Genomic DNA, 22649 nt, shown 5'->3' on the forward strand with positions numbered 1-22649 from the left:
GTAGTCAGGGTAGACCTGAAGGGTTACAATTAGAAGTGTGACAAAAACCATCCTGGGAAGACTGTAAGGGAGAGCTAGTGACCTGTCATTATTGCCAGAAGAAGGGTCATAGAGAGTATGAGTGCTTCTCCAAGCACGGGAAAGATCTAAGACTCAGGGAAATGGTAATCAGGCTAGATCAGGGTCAATCAGATAGGGAACCAGGGTCCTAAGCCTGGAGGTCAGAATAACCAAGGAAACTATAGTAGGCCTGCTAATGAAATCCTACCCAGAACAAGCCTGCGGAAAAGTGTTCGTGATGAGTCATAGTAAAGCAGAGGTCGCTGATGTGGTCACTGGTAATTTCTCTATTCATTCAGTTTTCGTTAAAACGTTATTTGATTCGGGGGCGACCTATTCTTTTATTTCATCTTCTGTTCTAAAGAGTCTGGGATTAGTAGAGTATGAGTCAATTGACTTGTCTATAGTATTCCTACTGGGGAAGTCGTTAAGTGTACTAAGTTGTTCAAGAACTGCCTTTGAAGATAGGAGGAGTGTCTTTCCATCCGATTTAATCGAGTTTAACTTAGGAGACTTAGATGTGATTCTTGGGATGAACTGGTTGAGTCATTACAAGGCCAGGATGATTGTGAAGTTCAAAAGTAGTGTTGAGAAACCCTTCGGGAAAATTGACCTCATATAGACGATTTGGGAAACCAAGAATTTGGAGTGATCTCTGCTATGCAAGTGCAGAAGTTGATGAGAAAGGGGTGTGAGCTTTTTTCTGTAGCGTGCAAGATGTGAGTAAGGAAGCTGAGTTAAAACTTGAGGATGTTCCAATAGTGAATGAGTTTATGGAGTATTTCCGAGTGAAATTTCAGGTATGCCGCCTGCAAGAGCTGTTGAGTTTACCATAGACTTAGTTCCTGGAACTGCACCTATATCTAAGGCACCTTATAGAATGGCACCTCCTGAGATGAGTGAGTTAAAGACGCAATTGCAAGAACTTTTGGAAAGGTTATATCAGACCTAGTGCATCGCCTTGGGGAGCTCCTGTTTGTTCGTGAAGAAAAAGGATGGGAGTATGAGGTTATGTATCGACTATAGGGAGTTGAATAATGTTACCATCAAGAACAAGTACCCTTTGCCTAGAATAGATGACCTATTCGATCAACTGAATGGAGCGAGTGTGTTCTCGAAGATTGACTTACGTTCGGATATCATCAATTGAGGGTAGCGATAAGGATGTACCTAAGACTGCCTTTAGAACGCGTTATGGTCACTACGAGTTCACTGTAATGCCATTTGGGTTAACCAATGCTCCTGCATATTTATGGACTTGATGAATAGATCTTTCATGAGTTTTTGGATAAGTTCGTAGTGGTTTTCATTGATGACATTTTGATATATTCGAGGAATGAAACCGAGCATGATGAACATTTAGGATTATTTTGGAGACTTGAGAAGAACCAATATATGCCAATTCTCTAAGTGTGAGTTTCGTTTGGAGAAAGTAGCATTTTGGGTCATTTTGTGTCTAAGGAAGGAGTCTCAGTAGATCCTGCTAAGATTCAAGCTGTGAGTGAGTGGCCAACTCCAAAGAGTGTGTCAGACATTAGGAGTTTCTTGGGTTTAGCTGGCTATTATAGGAGATTTGTGAGAGATTTCTCGAAGATAGCAAGACCTATGACTAATTTGATGAAAAAGGAGTCCAAGTTTGAGTGGAATGAGAAGTGTGAGGAAGCTTTCAGATCTTGAAGGATCGTTTAACCACTGCACCTGTTTTAACCCTACCTGATGGGAATGAGGGATTTGAGGTCTATAGTGATGCTTCGAAAAATGGTTTGGGTTGTGTGTTGCAACAGAATGGTAAGGTAATAGCTTATGCGTCGCGTCAATTGAAACCTTATGAGGCTAATTACCCTACCCATGATCTAGAGTTAGCTGCCATAGTGTTTGCATTGAAGATTTGGAGACATTATCTTTATGGAGCAACTTGCAAGATATTTACAGACCATAAGAGTTTGAAGTACATTTTACCAAAAAGACTTGAATATGAGGCAAAGAAGATGGCTAGAGTTGATTAAGGATTATGATCTAGATATCCAGTATCATGAGGGGAAAGCAAATGTGGTTGCTGACGCCTTGAGTCAAAATCGAGTCATAGCTTGAGTGCTTTGATAGTCCCTGAGGATTGTGTGAGATATGCAAAGGTTGACCTAGAAATTTTAAATCCTGGGGAAAGTGAGGCTAGACTTAGTAATCTTTCTTTGGGAGTGTCATTTTCGACGAGTTATTGAGGGTCAAGTCGGGGATGAGCATCTAGACAAGATAAGGAGAAAATGAAGCAAGGTAAGGAAGTAGACTTCAAGATTCATGATGATGGGAGTCTAAGGTTTAAAGGGAGGTGGTGTGTACCACAGAAGTGCAATGACCTTAAGAACGTCTTATGGACGAGGGGCAATAAACTCCATATTCTGTGCACCCTGGGGGTGACAAGTTGTAAAAGACCTTAAGGTGATTATTGGTGGCCAACATGAAGCGAGAGGTAGCGGAGTATGTGTCTAAGTGTTTAACCTGTCAGAAAGTGAAGATAGACCATAAAAGACCCATGGGAAAAGTTCAATCGTTAGAGGTTCTTGGATGGAAGTGGGATTCTATTTCTATGGACTTTGTGACTGCCTTACCCAAGACGAGAGTGGAAATGACACATTTGGGTTATTGTGGATAGACTGACCAAGTCCGCGTGTTCATACCTATTAAGGAGACATGGAAAAAGAAGCAACTCGCTAAAACCTATATCAAGCATGTAGTGAGATTGCATGGAGTTCCAAAGGACATTATCTCGGATCGTGACTCTAGATTTCTATCTAAGTTTGGAAAAAGGTCCAATTAAACCTTGGGACAACATTGAAAATGAGTACCGCCTTTCACCCTGCGACCGATGGTCAGACTGAGAGGACTAATCAACTATGGAGGATATGTTGAGAGCTTGTGCATTGATTTTCAAGGAAGTTGGGAGGACCAATTAGATTTGATTGAGTTTTCTTACAACAATAGTTACCATGCGAGTATAAAGATGGCACCTTTTGAGGCATTATATGGACGGAAGTGTAGAAGTCCCATTTGCTGGAATGACTTTAGGAAATATAGTTTTGGGGACTGAATTTATTGAGGAGACCGTCAAGAATGTACGATTGATTCAGGCTCGAATTCAAGCTGCGCAAGATAGGCAGAAAGTTATGCAGATTTAAAACGTCGCGAAGATGAGTTTGCTGTAGGTGATAAAGTATTCTTGAAAGTATCACCCACTAAAGGCGTTATGAGATTTGGGAAAAAGGGCAAGCTAAGTGCTAAATATGTAGGCCCATATGAGATTTTGGAGCGCATTGGGAAAGTAGCTTATAGATTGGCATTGCCAATGGAGTTTGAAAAGATGCATGATGTTTCATATATCCCAACTTAAGCGCTATATCCCTGATGAGCGCATGTGTTAGAGCCTGAAGAGTCAGATAGATAGTAGCCTCACATATGAGGAAAGACCTGTCAAGATTCTCGACAGGAAAGTGCGTAGTACGCGAACAAGGATGTTCATATTGTCAAAGTTCTTTGGTCTAACCACGAGTCAGAAGAGGCAACGTGGGAAGCCGAAGAGGATATGAAGAAAAAGTATCCAGACCTATTCCTTGAGGTGAGTTACGAGGGCGTAACTCGTTTTCTTTAAGGGGGTAGAATGCGATAAATTTCGCGCTTTTGTCTATTTTTATGAGATTTTCATGCATATGTATGCCTATGTTGGGCAATTTGCACATGTTAGTGCAAAAGAAGTAGAGTCTCCGCATAAGAAAAGTGTTCATAAGTAACACAAGTGTTTTAAAAATGGGAAAGTGCAAGAGGCACTACTTCTTCAAAAGTTTTCGAAATGTTGAGTTCAAACTTTTGAAAGTACGAGGGTTTTGTGTTAAGTTTCGGGACGAAACTTTTTTAAGGGGGTAGACTGTAATCCCCCACAATTTTAAAGAATTTTCATAAATATATTAAAGTATTTATGTAGTTATATTTAAATCCAAATGAGTTTGGAAAATGATTTGACTTTTAAAAAGGGTTGACTATTTTAAAAGTCAACTAAAAATATTTTTCATAGCTTAATAAAATTTGTAATGTTTTAATTAAGCATGTTTTAATAAGAGTTTTAATTATTAAAAGCATATTTGAAAAGAAGCTTAATGGAATCGAAAGCCCAAAAGTGATAAAAAGGGAAAGGTATTTGATGACTAAAGTCCTAATAGCCCATCTTATTAGTCATCAAAGTTTTATTATTAAATCTCTTTTCCTAAGCCCAAAAGGAAAGCTCTATTTAAATATCCAAAAACCCAAATTTTACCCTACACACTTTATTTCTCTCTCCTCTTCCACTGATTCTCTCCTCTCTCACTCGCGCTTCTTCCTTTCTCTCTCTTCTCCTTTGTGCGCATTCTTATTTCTCTCAAAAGTTGTTTTTCTTCTTCAAGTAACGTTTCTTGTTGAACAAGAAACGTCACAAACTTTTTTGAGCCGAAAATCCGCTCCGCGCTGCTCCTTGCTGCTGTGCTGTCCGGGCCTTCCTCTTCTCCTTGTGTTGGTTGTTTTCTTTTCTTCTCTTCTAAGATTCCATATAAAGTTAGTTTTTATATTATTTTATTATTTATTAGCATGTTTAGATTTAAATTATTGTTTTATTATGCAATATAATTTCGGTTATCATATTATATAAGATAATAATTTCAGATTATATATTATTATTTTAGTTTTTATCATGAAATATAGTTTTTTAGGGTTTTAATCACTAGAAACTATATTTATAAAGTATAAATATGAGATTTGGTTAGATATAATTTTATTGTATTAAATATATTTTCAGAAGATTTATAAATTTTATAATGCTGTAATTCAGAAATAAGTATTTTAAGGTTTTAAATGATTTTTAATCACTAGAATAGTTGTACTATACTAGGGATTAAAAATAACGAAAGTTTGTACTAAAAACGATTTTAAAACACGTTTAAGGGTTTGGACGTTTTTAAAGTTGCTGTAAATTTTTAGTTCAAGTATTTATTCATTATTTTATTTTCTAGGCGGAGTTTCATAGTAGGAGACTTTTAGCAGTAAAAGTGGCCTACAGATTGTTTATACAAGGTACGTACATGTCTACGTGCTATATGATTTAGAACATGCCTTAAGGATGTTATTTTATTAGTATCATGTATAGGACTCTATTTGTTCATATATATGATTTACTGGAATTGTTTTACATGTTATTTGCCTGTGTGCTACATGTAAACTAGAAGTATTTATGAGTATAGATGTTTGTATGGAAGTTTGATGCAAGCAGATAAGTCAAGTTTATGTATTAATTCGTGAGTGAATTAATGTAAGTAGATTGAATCATGTTTACATGATTCTTGAGTATTATTATTATCTTATAAGAACCGTGGATCTTATTTGGTAAGTAAAGTTATACCTATATAAAGGTAAGTTTATTGTTGGCTAGGTTCAACAAGCAAGTTAGTAAAGATAAAAAGAAGTTAAAGGAGTCTTGATTGATAAGTTGTGATCACTTGTTAATCCAAAGATAAAAAGAGTTTCTGTTATGATGTTTGAGTATTAGTTATGTTTCTTGTTTGTTGTGTCAACACAAGTAATAAAATATATTTAAGTAAAGTGAAACGAGAATAGTTATAGACTTTAGACTGGTGCACGTCTAGAGTTGGACACTAAGGGTTGGAGTACATGGTGGTAGCCCATGGCTTTACTAGGATTGGATTGATCACCATTCCTCATTAGTTAAAGGTTCCTCGATATCGCAGGTCATTTTGGAATATGTGGTAGCTCCCGTATTTCCTATTTTCAGGTTAGACAACTCGTCCAATAACTATTCATTTAAAGAAAGAAATAAAGTTTAGAGTCTAGTTCAGTAAGAGTTGACTGCAGATTATTATATGTTTATTATTGTTTATTCCTGCATGTTATTTTGTAGTATCATGTTTAGGATTATGTATGTCTGATATGTAGTACTCAGCTTTGCTGATTACGTGCTTGTTGTGTTTGTGATCATGGCTTTGCCAATTGATCCTGTGGTGATCCTTCGGGGGAGCAGAGTTGAGACGACATTGATATTTCAAGTTCGCAGATGCATCTCATTGGGAATCTGGAATGGAGAGACTCTTGTATTACTAGTAGCATTTAAGTTGTTTTCATAGGAGCTTACGTTTTCAGACATTAGTTCGTTTTAAGTTGGTGTGTTTACTTCTAACAATTGTTATTGATTTCATAAGTTTTAATAAAGTTGATTTTTAATAAGTTATTTTCCGCTGCAAAATTCTAAGTAAGCCGAAACGTTATCACACGGGCGATAATGCCTGGGTAATTCTCTAAGGGTTATTATAAAAGTATTTTCTTGAAAAAGAGAATTATTGGGGTGTTACAATTGCACAATCCAAATGGCATCTTACGATATATGCGTAGGTGCCATACGGGCAAGTAAATGTTGTCTTCTCTTGGTCATCTGGGTGGATGGGAATTTGGAAGAAACCCGAATAACCATCAAGATAACAAAAATACTTGTGAGTGGCTAACCGTTCCAACATTTGATCAATGAAGGGAAGGGGAAAGTGATCCTTCTTGGTGGATGTATTTAGCCTATGATAGTCTATACACATCCTCCATCCGGTCACGGGTCTAGTAGGGATGAGTTCATTTTTATCATTCTTTACAACCATCATCCCCTCCCTTTTTAAGGACTACTTGCACCGGTGCCACCCACCTACTATTCGAAATAGAGTAGATGATAACGGCGGCAAGTAGTTTAAGAACCTCTTTTTTAACAACCCCAAGCATTGGAGGGTTCAACCTCCTTTGACGCTCAATCGATGGTTTAGCGTCATCCTCCAATAAAATGCGGTGCATGCAAAGCATTGGGCTTATTCCTTTCAAATCGTTAATTTCATAACACAAAGCCTTAAGATGCACCCGCAATACATCCAACAATCTAGAGGTTTCACCTTCATTCAGCGAAGCATTGACAATCACGAGGAAGGTGGAAAAGGGACCAAGAAATTCATACCTCAAGTTCGAAGGTAGAGGTTTCAATTCTACGCTAGGAACTTCCTTACCATTTGATTTCTCCTCGATCATGTCCTCTTCCCCAATCACAAGGTGAACCTCCTTTTCTCTTTCTTCTTCTTCAATTGTGGGAGTAGAGTCGAGGTACTCCTCTATTGCATTTACTTCTTTGATCTTCTCATTTCCCTGCTCATTTCTCAATAAAGCATACTCAAGTGGATCATTAGTGTTATGCATATGCTCATACATGGATTCATGAATGACGTAATCAATAGTATCTATACGCATACAATCATGCATAGAGGATGGACATTTCATAGGTTGGCTTAATTGAAATTCCACTTTTTCGTCACCAACAACCAAGGACAACTTACCATTTTGCACATCAATGAGTGCCCCCGCCATGGCCAAGAAAGGCCGACCTAGGATTATTGGGACATTCAAGTCCTCTTCCATATCAAGCACAATGAAATCGACCGCGATGAAGAGTTTTCCCACTCTAAGTGGGACATCCTCTAGCTTTCCCATGGGCATCTTAACCGAGCGATCGGCTAATTGAAGAGAAATGTTAGTCGGTTTTAATGCACCTAGGTTCAATCTTTTGCACATTGAGAGGGACATCAAACTAATGCTAGCACCTAGATCACATAAAGCACGATCAATTATCATATCATTAATAGCACATGGAATCGAAAAACTATTGGGGTCCTTGAGTTTTGCAGGCAATATGTTTTGAATTATGGCACTACAAGTCTCTGGTATGTTTATCGTATCTACAAAGTCCACATTACGCTAGTTACTCAAGATGTCCTTGAGAAACTTAGCGTATGTGGGCATTTGTTTGATCACATCGGTGAAAGGGATGTTAACATAGAGTTTTATCAAGACTTCTAAAAATTTAGCAAATTGCTCATCAAGTCTCGCCCCGGCAAATCTCCCGGGGTACGGAAGCCTTGCCATATGCAATGGTGATCCACTATTTTCTTTTTCCTTACCCATGTTCTTTGGTTGATTTTCATTTTCCGTCGCAACTTGTTGAGATTTATCATGTTCATCTAATTCATCATCATGGCCTTTAACAATTTGTGGCGATAGGGTCTCACTAGACTCACCCACCTCTTCGACTCGGACTTCCCCTAGACTCTTCCCACTACGCGTGACAATGGCATTGGCATGCTCTCTAGGGTCTACGCCTTGACTAGGCAAAGAGTTACTAGACTTTTCCTTGAGAGCGCTAATAAGTTGAGTTATTTGCGTTTCCATCATTTTATTGTGGGTTTGCAATTGCTTATACCCTTCCTCCAATTCATTGTTCTTTCTGCTTTCGGCATTAATGAATGCCTCCATGGTTAGTTCAAGACTTGACTTTGGAGGAGGGGAAGCCTGCAATTGAAGACGTGGTGCTTGCGAAATAGGAGCAAGATTAGGCCTAAACCCCCCATTAAAATCTGGTGGAGTATTATTAGAGGAGTAAAATTGGCCTTAATTTTGAAACCTATTCACATTTTGGGAATTTCCTTGGTTAGGGACGAAATTGTTTTGACCTTGACCTCGATTCACGAAATTATTGTGACCTTGATTTTGAACAGCTCTTTGACCTTGACCTTGGGTTTGACCTCCCCTCCAACCAAACGCGGGGTGATGCTTCCATCCTTCATTATAAGTGTTGGAGTAGGGGTCAAAATTAGGACCATGTACATTATTCATAGCATTCACTTGTTCCATAGATGGGGTGGGGGAACAAGGATCATTGATCAACAAATAGCAATCGGAAGGAGCATGATCATTGTTTCCACACAACTCACATGAATTGAGTTGCATGGGCATATTGTTATGAGAAGAACTTGATGCATGCATGTGTTGGGGAGGGGATGTAAATTGTGCATCAAGCCTAGATGAGAGTGCATCAAACTTGAAATTTAACCTATTAATTGCATTAACATCATACCTCCCCCCTTTTGTAGGGGTCTCTCGTTCTCCTTTGCTCCAATCGGCATAGTTTTGGACGACATCCTCAATTGTTCGGAGGGCTTCCGTAGGTTGTTTCTTCATTATGGGTCCCCCCGATGCCCGCATCGAGGCACAATCTGTTCTGTTTTGAAAGCCCCTTATAGAATGTGTGTAGGAGTATCCAATCATCCATTATCCCATGATGGGGACAATCTTCCATTAAGCTCTTGAACCTCTCCCATGCCTCAAAGAGAGTTTCATCTCTTACCTCATCAAAGCTAGCAAGCCTTAACCTTAATTCGTCCGTCTTCTCAAGAGGAATAAACTTTGATAGGAAAGTCAATGTGACTTGGTCCCAAGTAGTCAATGAATTCGGGGGCAACTTATCAAGCCAATCCAATGCCTTCCCGGTGAGAAAAAACTTGAATAAACTCATTCGGATGAACTCCGGTGTAACTCCATTTACCTTCACGGTGTTGCAATATCGCAAGAATTGTCGGAGATGGGCCCGGGGATTTTCATGTTTAGCTCCAGAAAATTGGTGACCTTCAATAAGACCGATGAGGTTGGCCTTGAACTCGTAGTTGTTAGCCTCGGTGGTGGGAGTAGCAATCCCGCTCACATCCTCATATGGTGGTGGGGCACCAAAATCCCTCAATGTTCTGTTTTCTGCCATTCCAAACGGATTTGTGAAGTCCTCGGGCACACTAGACCTCGGTGAATCTAATGGAGTGTTACTACTACTTGATTTGAGTGAGTTGAGGGTTTCGTGCACCGAATCCTGCCTAGGACCCCTTTGGGAGCTGCTTGAACCTGATGTATTAGTTATCGCTCTTCTTCCTCTTCGGATAGCCTTCACGGTTCTTTCAAGCTCAGTGTCAAAAGGTAGAAGTGGTAGAACTCTATCACTGCGCCTTAGCATACAACAAAACAACTAGAGTGGAGATTAGTTTCCGTTAGTAAAAAAATATAAAATAAAATAAAATAAAATAAGAAAACAATGAGTTAGTCTCATAAATTTCTCAAAAGACTCAATTCTTAAACGCCATTCCCCGGCAACGGCGCCATTTTGACATAGTGCGAATTCTAATGTCATTGCACAATTTGCTCAATCAAAACCTAACTAACCAAATAACAAGTATGGGGCAAGTAAGGATCGTATCCATAGGGAATGACTTTGAGACACCGAAATTTGCAAAACAGCTACAAGCTAACTTGATCAATAATTTGGGTTTGTTAACTAGGACTACAACGATTAATAAAATCAAGAAATTACCAAGAGGGAAAAACGTTAGGGTAGACAGGATCCAACACCTACCAAGCCAATGAGTCAACCAAGTTCGGGTGAAAAAGTGACAGTTCGGGGTAATCTATGAGATACTTGAGAAGTCTTCTCTCGAAGCACAAATCAACGATGCATAAACCAAATAGCTATCTAGAACAAGAAAGTATAACTCAAGGAAGGGAAGGGGATTTTACTCATTAAGTCTCTCGATCTTGTGAGAAGAATCAAGCACAAGCAATTGGGGTCTCCCTCCTACATTACTTTGACTAATGCATCCACAACCATGAATTAAACAACTAAACTCCAACTAACGATTTAATTAATCCAAAAATCCAAACGACGGCCTACAACCTAACTTCATCTCTCAATGCAAGATTAGGAGTAGTAGCATAAGCATCTTGTGGCCACCAAAACACACATGCAATTAACCAAAGCATGAATAATCGTAGCTCAACCCGAATTCATCACAAAACACCCAATGTTATTCAACCCATGGCTTAGTTGGGTTTTCACCCAACCCTAACTAGAGAACTACTCACACATCATATTTAAACTGAAATCAAAGCTTCTAAACACAATCATTAGCAACATGGAGTAAAACTTAGTTCAAATCAACATGCAACAAAAACAAAAACAAAAATAACAACAAAATAAAGTAAGGGAGAGAGAGAGTATACTAATAAGCTTCAAAAGTAGAGATGAGAAACCGAAAATGCTTGAATAAATCTTCAAAGTTGAGCGACAAACTACTACTAGTAAGAGTTTTTAGGAGAGAGAAAATCTAGATCTAACAATGGAGGAGAGAGAGAGATAAAACTAAGGGGTAGAGAGTAAGAAGTTAAGAGTTAGAGGATTTTCCAGCCGCCTCAGATTACAAGCCAAAATCTCTTATATACCCCCTCCAAACCGTGCAAAACATACAACCCAAAAACACAACTAAACAAAACGACGTAGTACAAAATGTCGAGCAGAGCAGACCCACACGGTCGTGTCAAAAGTGGCACGGTCGTGTGAGGTGGTGGCAGAGAGGTCAGGACCAAATGTAGAGTTCCTGCCTCCAGAAATCCTCAGCAACACGGGCGTGTCGTATGTGACAGGACCGTGTACTCAGCAGCAGCACAAAAACACAGTATCAAGTCCACACGGTTGTGTGAAATGACCGTGTGGCTTGGAGCAGGGGCAAGCTTGCTTCATTTATTCAACTCAAAGCTTCGGGACATGGTCCATATTCCAACAATCGTGCGCAAATCGAAGCCCGTGTAAGCATGACTCCATAGAAGATGACCTACAAAAACCAGACGAGACCAAGTGCAATAAACCACAACCAAAATAGCTAAAACACACATATACAAAAAACATGGTTAAAGTGGTTAAATATTGCAAAAACTAACAAAAATAAACTAAGAAAACTACGAAAACACTACCTAAAGAAGGTTCAAGAACCCACTTATTAGAATCCGAATTTGAAGACATGTTCATAAATAAGACGGTATGAAAGACGAGGAAAGATTTGTGGAAATACCTGGAAGAAGGAAATTGAAGAGGGAATAAACCGGTATCTGCATGTACGTGAAAGCCGAAAGGAAAGATCCGATCAAAACCGCCAAGATGCAGCGGGTCAGCTTAGAGAGAGAAAGTCCATTATGAAATTCAGAGCGAATGAAGGATGAAGAGAAGTGAGGAATGGAGGTCAACCAAAGTGTATTTATTGAAAAATTCACGGTTTGGATTACGCGACTCTTCTTTTTCCCGCCCTTGATCACGCCACGTATTATGAAGCACAAAAACAGTTGTGAAGCAGCTTCTCATAATGAGCTTTGACAGTAGTCACGCGCCTCGAGGCGACGATTGGGATTCCCAGACACCGGTTAACCCTCCCACGCTATTTCATATCAGCTATGCCCATGACGGTTGAACATCGACTAAGCAGGATACATCTTTGCCAAACATACCGGCTTGGGGGATAGTTGTATGGGGGTTGACCAAGTTTCATACATGTCCACCTAGACCGATATGTATCGTCATAGTCAATACACTCACTACAGAATCGTTGACTTCGTCATACTGGTTCCATTAGGATATCAAGACGGTATCCCTCCCTGGGCCATTATCCATGGGCCTGAGCTTGATCCAGTTTCTATCTAAATGCGCCTACGGGCCTAAAGATAAACATCAATAGTGGATAAAAGTATATCCCAAAGGAATATACCTAGTCCAACCAATAGGAACAGAGTCCTACTTGAACAATGACTCTTACCGGCTCCTATAAATACCCCGTTGATCTGAGTCATAAGGTACATTCACAAACACAATTATACTCTACTTGAGAGCTACCGGTTTACCCAATACTGACTTAGGCATCGGAGGGACGTTCCTCAGATCAACCCCCGAGGTTAGCTTACGTGTTCTCTTTTGTAGGAAATCGAACTGGCTTATATACGAAGGACATATCGGTTCACACCCTACCGCTTATTCCATACTGGAACAATAGGGTTTGATCCCGAGACCTCAAGTGCATATACTAAAGTTCTAACCACTAGGCTAAGTTGTATTTAGTGTTATTATCACAAAGTATTATATTAATAAATGAAATTTTTTCTTACCAGGGACATAGTCCGGGCGTAATAACTAGTTCGTTGACTAAATTTGGCTAATTTTACAAACAGAGTAGACTTGTTATCAGCCTAGTGGAAATTGCTAACTAGGGACCTCTAAAAAAAATTAAAAAAAATTCTGCTAACTTGGAAGGGGTGAGACCATGAGAATGAGATTATAGTGAGCTTGTGACTCTCTCTAGTCTCTACATGACTACATCTATATAGAGGCTTTGAATCTCTAACCTGCAACTTAGAAGATATGAGGGGAACAGGAAGAAGCATGCTCACTCTATCAATCTCCTCCAACCTCATTTCTCACTCCCTCTTTTCATCATCCAAATCTTACCCACTTCGAAAACTCACTTTTCCACACAGGGTTTTACTAGGGTTTAGGCCTCTCTGCTCTTCCACCACCATTGTTGAAGCAGAAGAACTCTCAAACCCATCAAAACAATCAATTCTTCTTGAAAGATTAAGGGTTAGACACCTCAAAGATGGTCTTAAAACCCCAGAATTCAAAACCTTACCTTCTAAATCATCTTCAAATTTGGTTAATAATGGAGAAAGTGCTAATAAAATATCAAATAAAAAGGGTTTGGCTTCAAATTTTGGGGAATTGGGTTTGAGTGAAGAGGTTATGGGTGCTTTGGAAGAAATGGGTATATCTGTTCCCACTGAAATTCAGTGTGTTGGTATTCCAGCTGTTCTCGAAAGAAATAGTGTGGTTTTGGGGTCTCATACTGGGTCTGGCAAGACTTTGGCTTACATGCTTCCTATAGTTCAGGTGATATTAGCTCTTTTCTGAATTTCTTTGATTATTTTTTATGGAGTTCGCAAAAAAAATTTGGATTTTTCAATTTGAAGTTAGTTTAATGGATGAATGCCTAGTTCAAAAGGTTATGTGTTCATATCATTTTTTTCGTTGGATATTTAATTATAAAAGATGTGCTTTTCCTTTCCATTTTAGCTGTAACGGGGGCAGTCACAAGTTTTAAGGAGTACTAGGAGAGAAATAGATAGAGGGAACATTAAAATTTCACCAATGTACATGATGATAGATCATATACAATAGTTGTGATTCATATAAAATATTTATGACTCGATAGACAACATTTGTCTTCAAATATACAACTACAAATTGTTATGAACAAAACAACTTCATAATAGTTAGGAATTTCTCGCAATTTAATGTGGTATGACTCAAAATGCTATATATGATTCACATCCAGCCATAGAGCAGTGGGAATATTATACTTTGGATGGGGTCATGGAGCTTTTATTATACAGAAGGGAAGGAGGGGGGGGGGGGGGGATAGTGGGAGCAGAAAGTAGACGTTTCATTTTAATTCTGTACTTCTCTATCTCATCTGGACAAGTTGAGTTACTGGTTTTTGGGTCAATCATTGATGAGAGTCAGATTTTTGTTTTATACCTTCTTTTTAAGGCTTGGTATTGAGATTTGACTGCTCTTTATGCTGTGTAGAGATACTCATTGAGTCCACTAGAGCTCTGCAATTTGTACTTCTTTTGTTTTGTTTTGCAGAGAGTCATTACTATAGTTTTGCAGTCTTTTATGCTGGCAAGATGTGGCATTATTTTCCACCAGTGTTGGTGTTTTTTGTTATTATTCTATATGAGCTAAAGTATCACTTGGTTGGTGTATTCAATTCTCGGATTTTGATGTATGTATTCTGCCAACTTAATAGCTTTTGAGGCGGGACGAAGATAACTCAGGCATTGTAATAAAGCCTAGGCGTCCACGAGCTGTTGTCCTTTGCCCAACTAGGGAGCTTTCGGAACAGGTATTTATTATCTTACAATCAGACTTCAAATTATCAGTAATCCTAAATTTTGATTGAGATGTCTGTTGCTATGAATATGAACTTTTTAATCTGGACTTTGGATTGGTGTTACAGGTATTTCGTGTGGCAAAGTCCATCAGTCATCATGCACGGTTCAGGACTACTATGATAAGTGGTGGTGGTCGGCTACGACCTCAAGAGGACTCACTTAATCTCCCCATAGATATGGTAGTTGGCACACCAGGAAGGATTCTACAACATATCGAGGATGGGAATATGGTTTATGGTGATATCAAATACATAGTGAGAATTCTTTCAATTTTATCTTGTTGAAGTTTAATTTCCTTGAGTTTGACTAGCTTGTAACAAGGACTAGGATTAAATATTTCAGGTGTTGGATGAGGCAGACACCATGTTTGATCGTGGCTTTGGTCCTGATATTCGTAAATTTCTTGGCCCACTCAAGAACCGTGCTTCTAAACCTAATGACCCTGGGTTCCAAACTATCTTGGTTGCGGCAACAATGACCAAGGTATGCCCTGAAACACTGTCAATTGAATAAGACAAGTTCCAGACTCAGTTAGAACTTGGAAGTTCCATTTTTCACATTTTGGTAGTGGTGATTGCTTTAAAAAATTCACTATCGTGGTGGTTAGTTTTGTTGCCTAATCTTATATTCTTGAATTTGAGGATAAACTAGCTATAGATAGGTTTTACAATTTTCTTTCTCAGATTGGTTCACTGTTAATAACTAAGCTCTTGAACTAAAGGCAGTTCAAATGCTCGTTGATGAGGAGTTCCAAGGCATTATACATTTGCGCACTTCAACTCTACATAAAAAGGTCGCATCTGCTCGTCATGATTTCATAAGACTTTCAGGAGCTGAAAACAAGCTGGAAGCACTGTTACAGGTTTGCCTTGCCATGTCTTATTATCTTTGTCTTGATAGAGATATTGATTCTGCATCTTCCTTTCTGTAAGCTGATATTACTTACCCATGCAATTCACTTTCATTTGTAATTATTCATTTGCGATAACTTCTGTCAGACATGCTTCTTGCCATTTATTGGAAGGTTCATATAGTTGTTGGAAGGATCATGTAGTTGTTTTCGAAGAATAAGCTGATACCGATGTTCCTCAACTTATAAGGAACAACTAGTTATTAGGCCCGTGCTATGGCCCGAGTAAGAAAATATTTCATTTATTAATATAATACTTTATGATAATAACACTAAATACAACTTTGCCTAGTGGTTAAAACTTAGTATATGTACTCGAGGTCTCGGGATCAAACCCTATACTATGCAATTTCTTAATTTTTTTATTGTACATGGATTACATGAACTAAAACTCCCTAGGGAGAGCGCCACGTGGCACAGATTCATGTTTTCGCACGCCTTTTAATATATTTGTATAGATGTGATCCTGGAGGTCCAACTAACTTGATACGTGACAAACTTAAAGTCAGATTGGTTTACACTACCTAGAGAAATGCCATCCCTTGAAAGCCCTTACGACCACCAAACATCTTACAAGTTAAAATCATAGAGATCTAATGCTTTGACAGACTCAATACTATTATGATATATTGTGATTATCACTAAGAGTTCTAGGTCCACTTGGCAGAGAGTCTTGCTCGTGTTGCTTAAAGGATATGATGATGTGGCTCTAATTGACAGAATCATGTGGATCTTGAGGATTAGGGGAGAGGGAAAACACAACACATAAGTAGCGATGAGAAGTTGAGAACCCCAATTGCAGATTTGAAATAAGTCATCAGCTTACTTTTCAAAAGCATGAGGCTCAAGGTAAGAGCGCTTGCGCTTAGTAGTGAGGCGTGACGTCACATATTTATGTTATTGTTATATCATAGCTTCAGTAACGGTGCCGAGGTATAAGAATAAATGACAGTAATTAACAATATAAGCATATAACAGCCTAGAAAGGAGGAAGAAAAAATAGCAGGGAGGATACCTACAGTATAGAAGAAGGGGGAGGGGGATATTATTTTAAAGCGATGGAATTAAAAAATTGATTAACAAGTTAAGTTGTATCACCTCTGCTTCTAAAGTGTGACACTTGCTTTTCCTTAGTCTCCTATGCACACTTTTTACCGCTAATATCTTAAGTACTTATCAATATAAATCATAAGTTGATATTTTGAAAGTACCCATGGATAAACAAAATAAGATCCCACATGAATAAATTTTAGGCATAGTAGTAATAAGTTGTCAAAGTTTTTGAACTTGGACCATAAATTACACTTCTTTGATTAGAGGGGAAGTAATAAATGAGGACTTCACTTTCAAAGGGTCCATAAATCATGCTTTTCACCGCAAGGGAGAGATACTGCTTGAAAAATAAACAATAGGGGCTAGTGAGAACTTTGCTTTCCATCTTGAGAAAGCTACAGTCATAATTCCCAAAGGTCATGGAGATCCAAGAAAGAACAGAATTTCAATCCCAAAAAGAGAAGAGAGAAGCAACAACTTTGGCATTATAGGCCAAAGTTCGAAAACACGATTTCGGTTACGATTGCGGTAGCGGTCACGGTGAGGCGGGAACAGGGATGATGCGGTTGTCATACAACTGAATTTCGGCTTAAGCCATGAAATATCCCTAAAACCCGCCTAAAATGCGATGTTTTTTGTACATTTACGATGCGGGTAATATCGGTTTGTAGATTTGAAAACCTTTACGATATTGCCAATCTTATGCCTACCAAATCAGTTATTTTTTAAACCACCATTGCTGGGGAGAGGGAAGCCAAAACTCACTTAAAGCTTATTGTGCTACTGAACTTTGTCCTTATATTACTTTGATGGCTGAGATTATTATGAAATGAAGGAGAAAGAATTTGGAATTCGTCACGTGGTATGGGCACACATTGACACACCATCAATGAGTGAAGGAAAAAGTTGAGGCAGGCTTGTTGTGTGAAATAGTGGTGCTTGGAATATTTAACTTCAAATGGTCATAATTTCCTCGTTTCTCTGCCAGACTGCACATGTGGCCAACAACCGTATCTTTTATATTTTTACCATTAGTTGGAAAGCTCTCAGACTCTACTTTCATCTCTAGTATTTCAAATAATGAGTAATAGTTCCACTCATAATAAAATAAAATAATGAGTAATAGCAAATATTGCTTTTTTGAAGTTGGTGTTCCCAGTAAGCTCACAGGAGTTCCTTATGACACAAGTTGTCTCGATAATCTAAAACTCAAGCCTCCAAGATTCGTCTAAGGCTAGTAAAAAGTAATTAAACTTAAGATCAACACTCACCCTTTTTGATATTCAGTATTCAATGTATAGCTAGAAAATAAGAATTAAGAAACTAATTTAGAGCCCCATAAGCTGTGCCCACATCGAGGGTGATATCTGAGCCATTTCTATCAAAATCCTCTTCTATCTGATTTGAAGGAAATTTGTGATATGAATGTTTGTGTTGTGACTTATTAGAATGGCTGTAGAAAGGAGGTTTTGCAACAAGAATACAAAGGAAACTTCTTTTTTTCTTTCGGGATCTCTTTGTCTTTTATGTTAAGGCCTCAAACTAATTAAGTATATGATGTTTGATGGATGTTTTTCCTTTTTGGGTGGGTTATTATCTGAAGTAGTGTAATGTGTTTTTTTTCGTGTCAATGCAGGTTCTTGAGCCTAGCTTGTCCAAAGGAAATAAGGTCATGGTCTTTTGTAATACTTTGGATTCAAGTCGCGCTGTTGATCACTTCCTTAGTGAAAATCAAATCTTCACAGTCAATTACCATGGAGAAGTCCCAGCAGAGCAAAGGTAAGATGATAAACAATTGTCGGACATTGGAGTATATGTGCTTGGTTAATGAAAGTGCATCATTATTAAAATGAACATGACAAAAGACTTAACTTTAAGGTTCAACCTCATCAAAAAATTGTAGTGAGTCTAGTATTGTTGGCTATTTTGGTGCATTAGATGGTTGGTTGCATTACTTTTGTGTGTTAGTTCACTGGAAGTTCCTGTATAGAGCATCTTATACTGGCTAAAATATCCATTTGTCAGCACAACAGCCGATGGATTCAGTTATTAGTTGAAACCTGATAGACTTTTCAGAATGCTCTAGTTCCACTTAATTGGGTTCATGAGACATTTGATATAATTGATGATAATTCAGAAATGAAATTTGCCTGCTATAGAAGTCAGAAGATTATTGTGGCCATGCTTACAGCTACGGGGTATAGAGTATAGAACTTTGTTAAGCTCACCCGATTTTGATTGAATAGAAATATGTATTAAATAACACAAAAACTGATTTTCACTGAACTTTAGGGTTTTGTCATATGCAGTTTACTCAATATAATTAATTGAAAACTGTATTTTATTGATGAATGATTTTTGATTTTTTTTTTATTGTTGGTACTTGGTAGAGGGAGGATATGGGAATGGGTTAACTATAAGTTGGTAAACAATAGATTAGATTCATGTATTGTTAGGTTTTTCTATTCTCAGTTGTAAGATAAATTTGAGGAGGGTAAAAATTTGTACCTGTGTTTTGACAGATTCCTTCAAAGAGAGTAGGTCTACACTACTCCCTCCAACTTTTATTAGTTTACCCCTTCCATATGGCACAAATTTTCAGGAGAAATATTGAATGGGTGATATGAAAGAAAAGAAATGTTATTATATTCAAACATTTTATTGAATTTGGTGAATGAAGAATTGGACACGTACCCATATCCAACCCTTTATACTGATTTCGATTTGAGGCTGATTCTCTGATGTTGGATTTCAGAACTCTGGTAGTATTCGTTTCAAATATTTTGGGATGTTGGATATTTGTTGTATTTGATTTGATACGGTAGCGGAGATAGAAAATTTGAGATACTGGGTATTTGATCTGAAATATGATTATGGATCATGTATCTGATCTGTGCACAAGCTTACGAGTGGATACAGTTATTGGTACCTTCTGTGTTGCTTTTCCTGAAGAGGGGGGGAGGGTGTGCAAATCAGTTGAAGTATTTGCTGATATTATTGCATCTGGCTGCTGGAAAAAGGTTGATAGGTTGTTGGAAATGTCGCACCAAGATTGTCAGTTCTCCTGGTGAGGACTGCTCATGATTGCTTGCTGTATATACATCCAACCACTAATGTGTGCTTGGAGGTGTAATTTTAAAGATGTGTGGGCTTGGCACTTTCTGGTGAATTGTAGCTTCAGCTTAGTATGTAACTGGAGTTCCAACTTTATGGTTGTCGTTAGTTTTGGGCTCTATGGTTTTGTTGAACGTCTGTTCTATGGGGTATTCTGAGCTTCCACTCTTATCAGGATGTTGTGAGCTTCAGCTCTGAATTATTTTGAGCTCCAGCTTCAACTCTTACTAATTTATACAAATGGACTCTTAATTGTGCCTGAAAATAACATTATGCTAGATTGCTAGGCATGATAGTGTGCTGACCGGAGCTCAAGCTTGTGGTAGCTCCATTTATCTTAGCTCACAACAACGTAGACTCCATGTTCAGAGATGTCAGGCTTTGGTTGGCTAGTAACTCAACTCAAGCCCGAGTTATGAGCAACCAGCTCCAACCAATCAAGGGTGTTATGTCAGTATATTCGTATTTTTAATGTTTTGCTAATACATCGAGGCCCTCATACGTTCTTTTGTTGAATTTTTAGTGTGATTCATAACTCAGGACTGATTGATTCTATTTAATGAATATAATTGAGCTTGGTCATGAGCTGCTTTGTTCAGCTTGGATCGTTAAGGTTTAAATTTCACTTAGGCTAAGATTGAGTAGCTTGCAAGCAAGCTAAGCTCATTATTTGTCCTAATTATGGTAGCGAATAAGCTTGCTCCCCTTTCTTTTACTGTAGCAGGTTCCATTTCTTTCCATCAGGTGAGGGCTAGTGATGCAAACCTTTTTATGGTAGTCATTCGATTTACTCTAACCTGAAAACTATTTTTTTCAAGGGAACAACTTGAAAGACTATTGATGCTATTTAAATATGGTGTTAAACTTTAGCTTACTGCTAGACTATTGAATAAGATTCCGAGAATTTGAATTTATAATGTTATTTGAATTTTAGATCTTTGTTACTAAGACTAAGCAACTAGTGTCCACCACAAGTATGTGTCAACTATTTCATGAAATAATTGCATGTTTTGGGTCCATAACGAAGTCTTAGTGTCTCATGTCAGAGTTTGAGCAACTTAGTTCTGAATATTGTTGATTCTTCCTCATCCCCCTCCCCCCTCCCTCTCCACTCTCGTTGTATGACCTTTTCTGTACATAAATCTTTCCTGATGACCTTGTGCATCGATTGGACTATTTACTCATCTCTTTGATGTTGAATCAAGGGTTGAGAATCTCAAAAAGTTCAAAGATGAAGATGGTGATTGTCCCACTTTGGTTTGCACTGATCTGGCTGCTAGGGGACTGGACTTGGATGTAGACCATGTTATCATGTTTGACTTTCCTAAGAATTCTGTGAGTATGATCGCATATTATTTGGTTTCTCTATTTGTCACTTCGAGTCATTCTCTTCCCTTTCCAACTATAATCTTAATCAATCAATTGTGCAGGTTGATTATCTCCATCGAACTGGAAGAACTGCACGTATGGGTGCAAAAGGTACTCAAAACAGAGAATCAATTAGAAAACCTCTACTGAAATTGATAGTTGTACAATTGTCCAATTTGATAACTGTTAATGGCCTAAAGTTGGAATGGACTTGTTCGTCTATCCTTTTATAAATAGCCCAAAATTGTGTTATCTTGAGATAAAAGCCTAGAGTTACTTTATCTTCATGGATACTTGCATGTCTAGCTGTAGTTTAATAACAAAATTACTAGCTATGTAGCATGAACGACTGCCGATTGGTGGTTTTTTGGGGTTTTGGAAACGGAAGTATTTTTCAAGGTGGGAATTCTTGGTCCTAGCTATTTTTGGGCGTCATTAGCACAACATTGGCCGGTGTTTCAGAAACAAGGAAACCTTGGTCATAGAGGTTTCCATGCTTCAAAAATTACCCGGGTTTCTTGGCTACTCAGGACTAGGCAATAATCTGGAGTCAATGTGGTCTATTTTCTTCTTTTTTGTTTGTGTTTGTATGACTACCGTGATATATTTTCTTGATAATCCTTATCTTATTTCATTCACTTTCTAAATAGGGAAAGTGACCTGTTTGGTTGCCAAGAGGGACGTGCCATTGGCCAATCGGATAGAGGAGGCTATTAAAAAAAATGAGAGCTTGGAATCTCTTAGTGTAGATAGTGTAAGGAGGGATATAGCCAGGACACGTATCACTCAACAGCAAGGAAGTAATATCAAAGCGGTTCGGACATCTACTTTTAAAAACAGCAGCAGAACTGCTTCAGCCAAATCAGCTGGTGGGCCTGGCAAAAGCAGTGGAAGAACTACTTCAACAAAGTCCGCAGGTCTGCCTGGCAAAAGCAGTGGAAGAGTTACTTCAACAAAGTCCGCAGGTGTGCCTGGCAGAAGCAGTGGCAGAGCTGCTTCAGCAAAGCCTGCAGGGGTGCCTGGCAAAGGGGTAGCTGCTCAGGCATCTGCAAGGAAAAGCTCAGGTGGAAAATTTGGAACTGCAATTAATCAGTCAAAAGGGAAACCTGAAAAAGTGGCCAGTCAGTTCAAACCTGCAAAGAAAGCTGTCAAGGTTTCACAATTAACAAGCTCCAGTACCTCAAAGAGATCTGCAAAGATCAGTGTGGTTGGGTTCCGAGGACGAAGTTCTTCCCCGGTCACAAAAAATTAGCTTAAGTTTTTGCCTAGTGTACTTTTTTGCTCTGCAGGGGGATAGGTGAGTTGTATGTAAATTAGGAGAATTCTTGTGACATTTACAGGTTTTACAATCTTTTGATATTTTTATAACAATTAGCTATATGATATTGATTGAAATTAATATATAGATTATTTCAGCGTAAAATGATTCTAACTCATGGTA

General features: G+C 38.4%; 1 protein-coding gene and 1 non-coding gene across 2 annotated transcripts; both read left to right on the top strand.

The window, feature by feature from the left end:
- Positions 1 to 9224: 9224 nt before the first annotated feature.
- On the top strand, positions 9225 to 9331 carry LOC125494473 (small nucleolar RNA R71). Its single transcript, XR_007270721.1, has one exon. It is a non-coding gene; the product is annotated as a small nucleolar RNA R71 (small nucleolar RNA).
- A 3714-nt stretch (positions 9332 to 13045) lies between these two features.
- LOC104896355 (DEAD-box ATP-dependent RNA helicase 39) lies at positions 13046 to 22631 on the top strand. The gene is made up of 9 exons (XM_010683104.4): positions 13046 to 13696; positions 14619 to 14714; positions 14829 to 15017; positions 15106 to 15246; positions 15485 to 15625; positions 18363 to 18505; positions 21046 to 21175; positions 21271 to 21319; positions 21859 to 22631. The coding sequence occupies exons 1-9, from the start codon at positions 13172 to 13174 to the stop codon at positions 22458 to 22460; spliced, it is 2016 nt and encodes a 671-aa protein (XP_010681406.1). The 5' UTR covers positions 13046 to 13171; the 3' UTR covers positions 22461 to 22631.
- The last annotated feature ends 18 nt before the right edge of the window (positions 22632 to 22649 follow it).

Source organism: Beta vulgaris, chromosome 1 (assembly GCF_026745355.1).
Source record: "Beta vulgaris subsp. vulgaris cultivar EL10 chromosome 1, EL10.2, whole genome shotgun sequence".
Lineage (NCBI taxonomy): Eukaryota > Viridiplantae > Streptophyta > Magnoliopsida > Caryophyllales > Amaranthaceae > Beta > Beta vulgaris.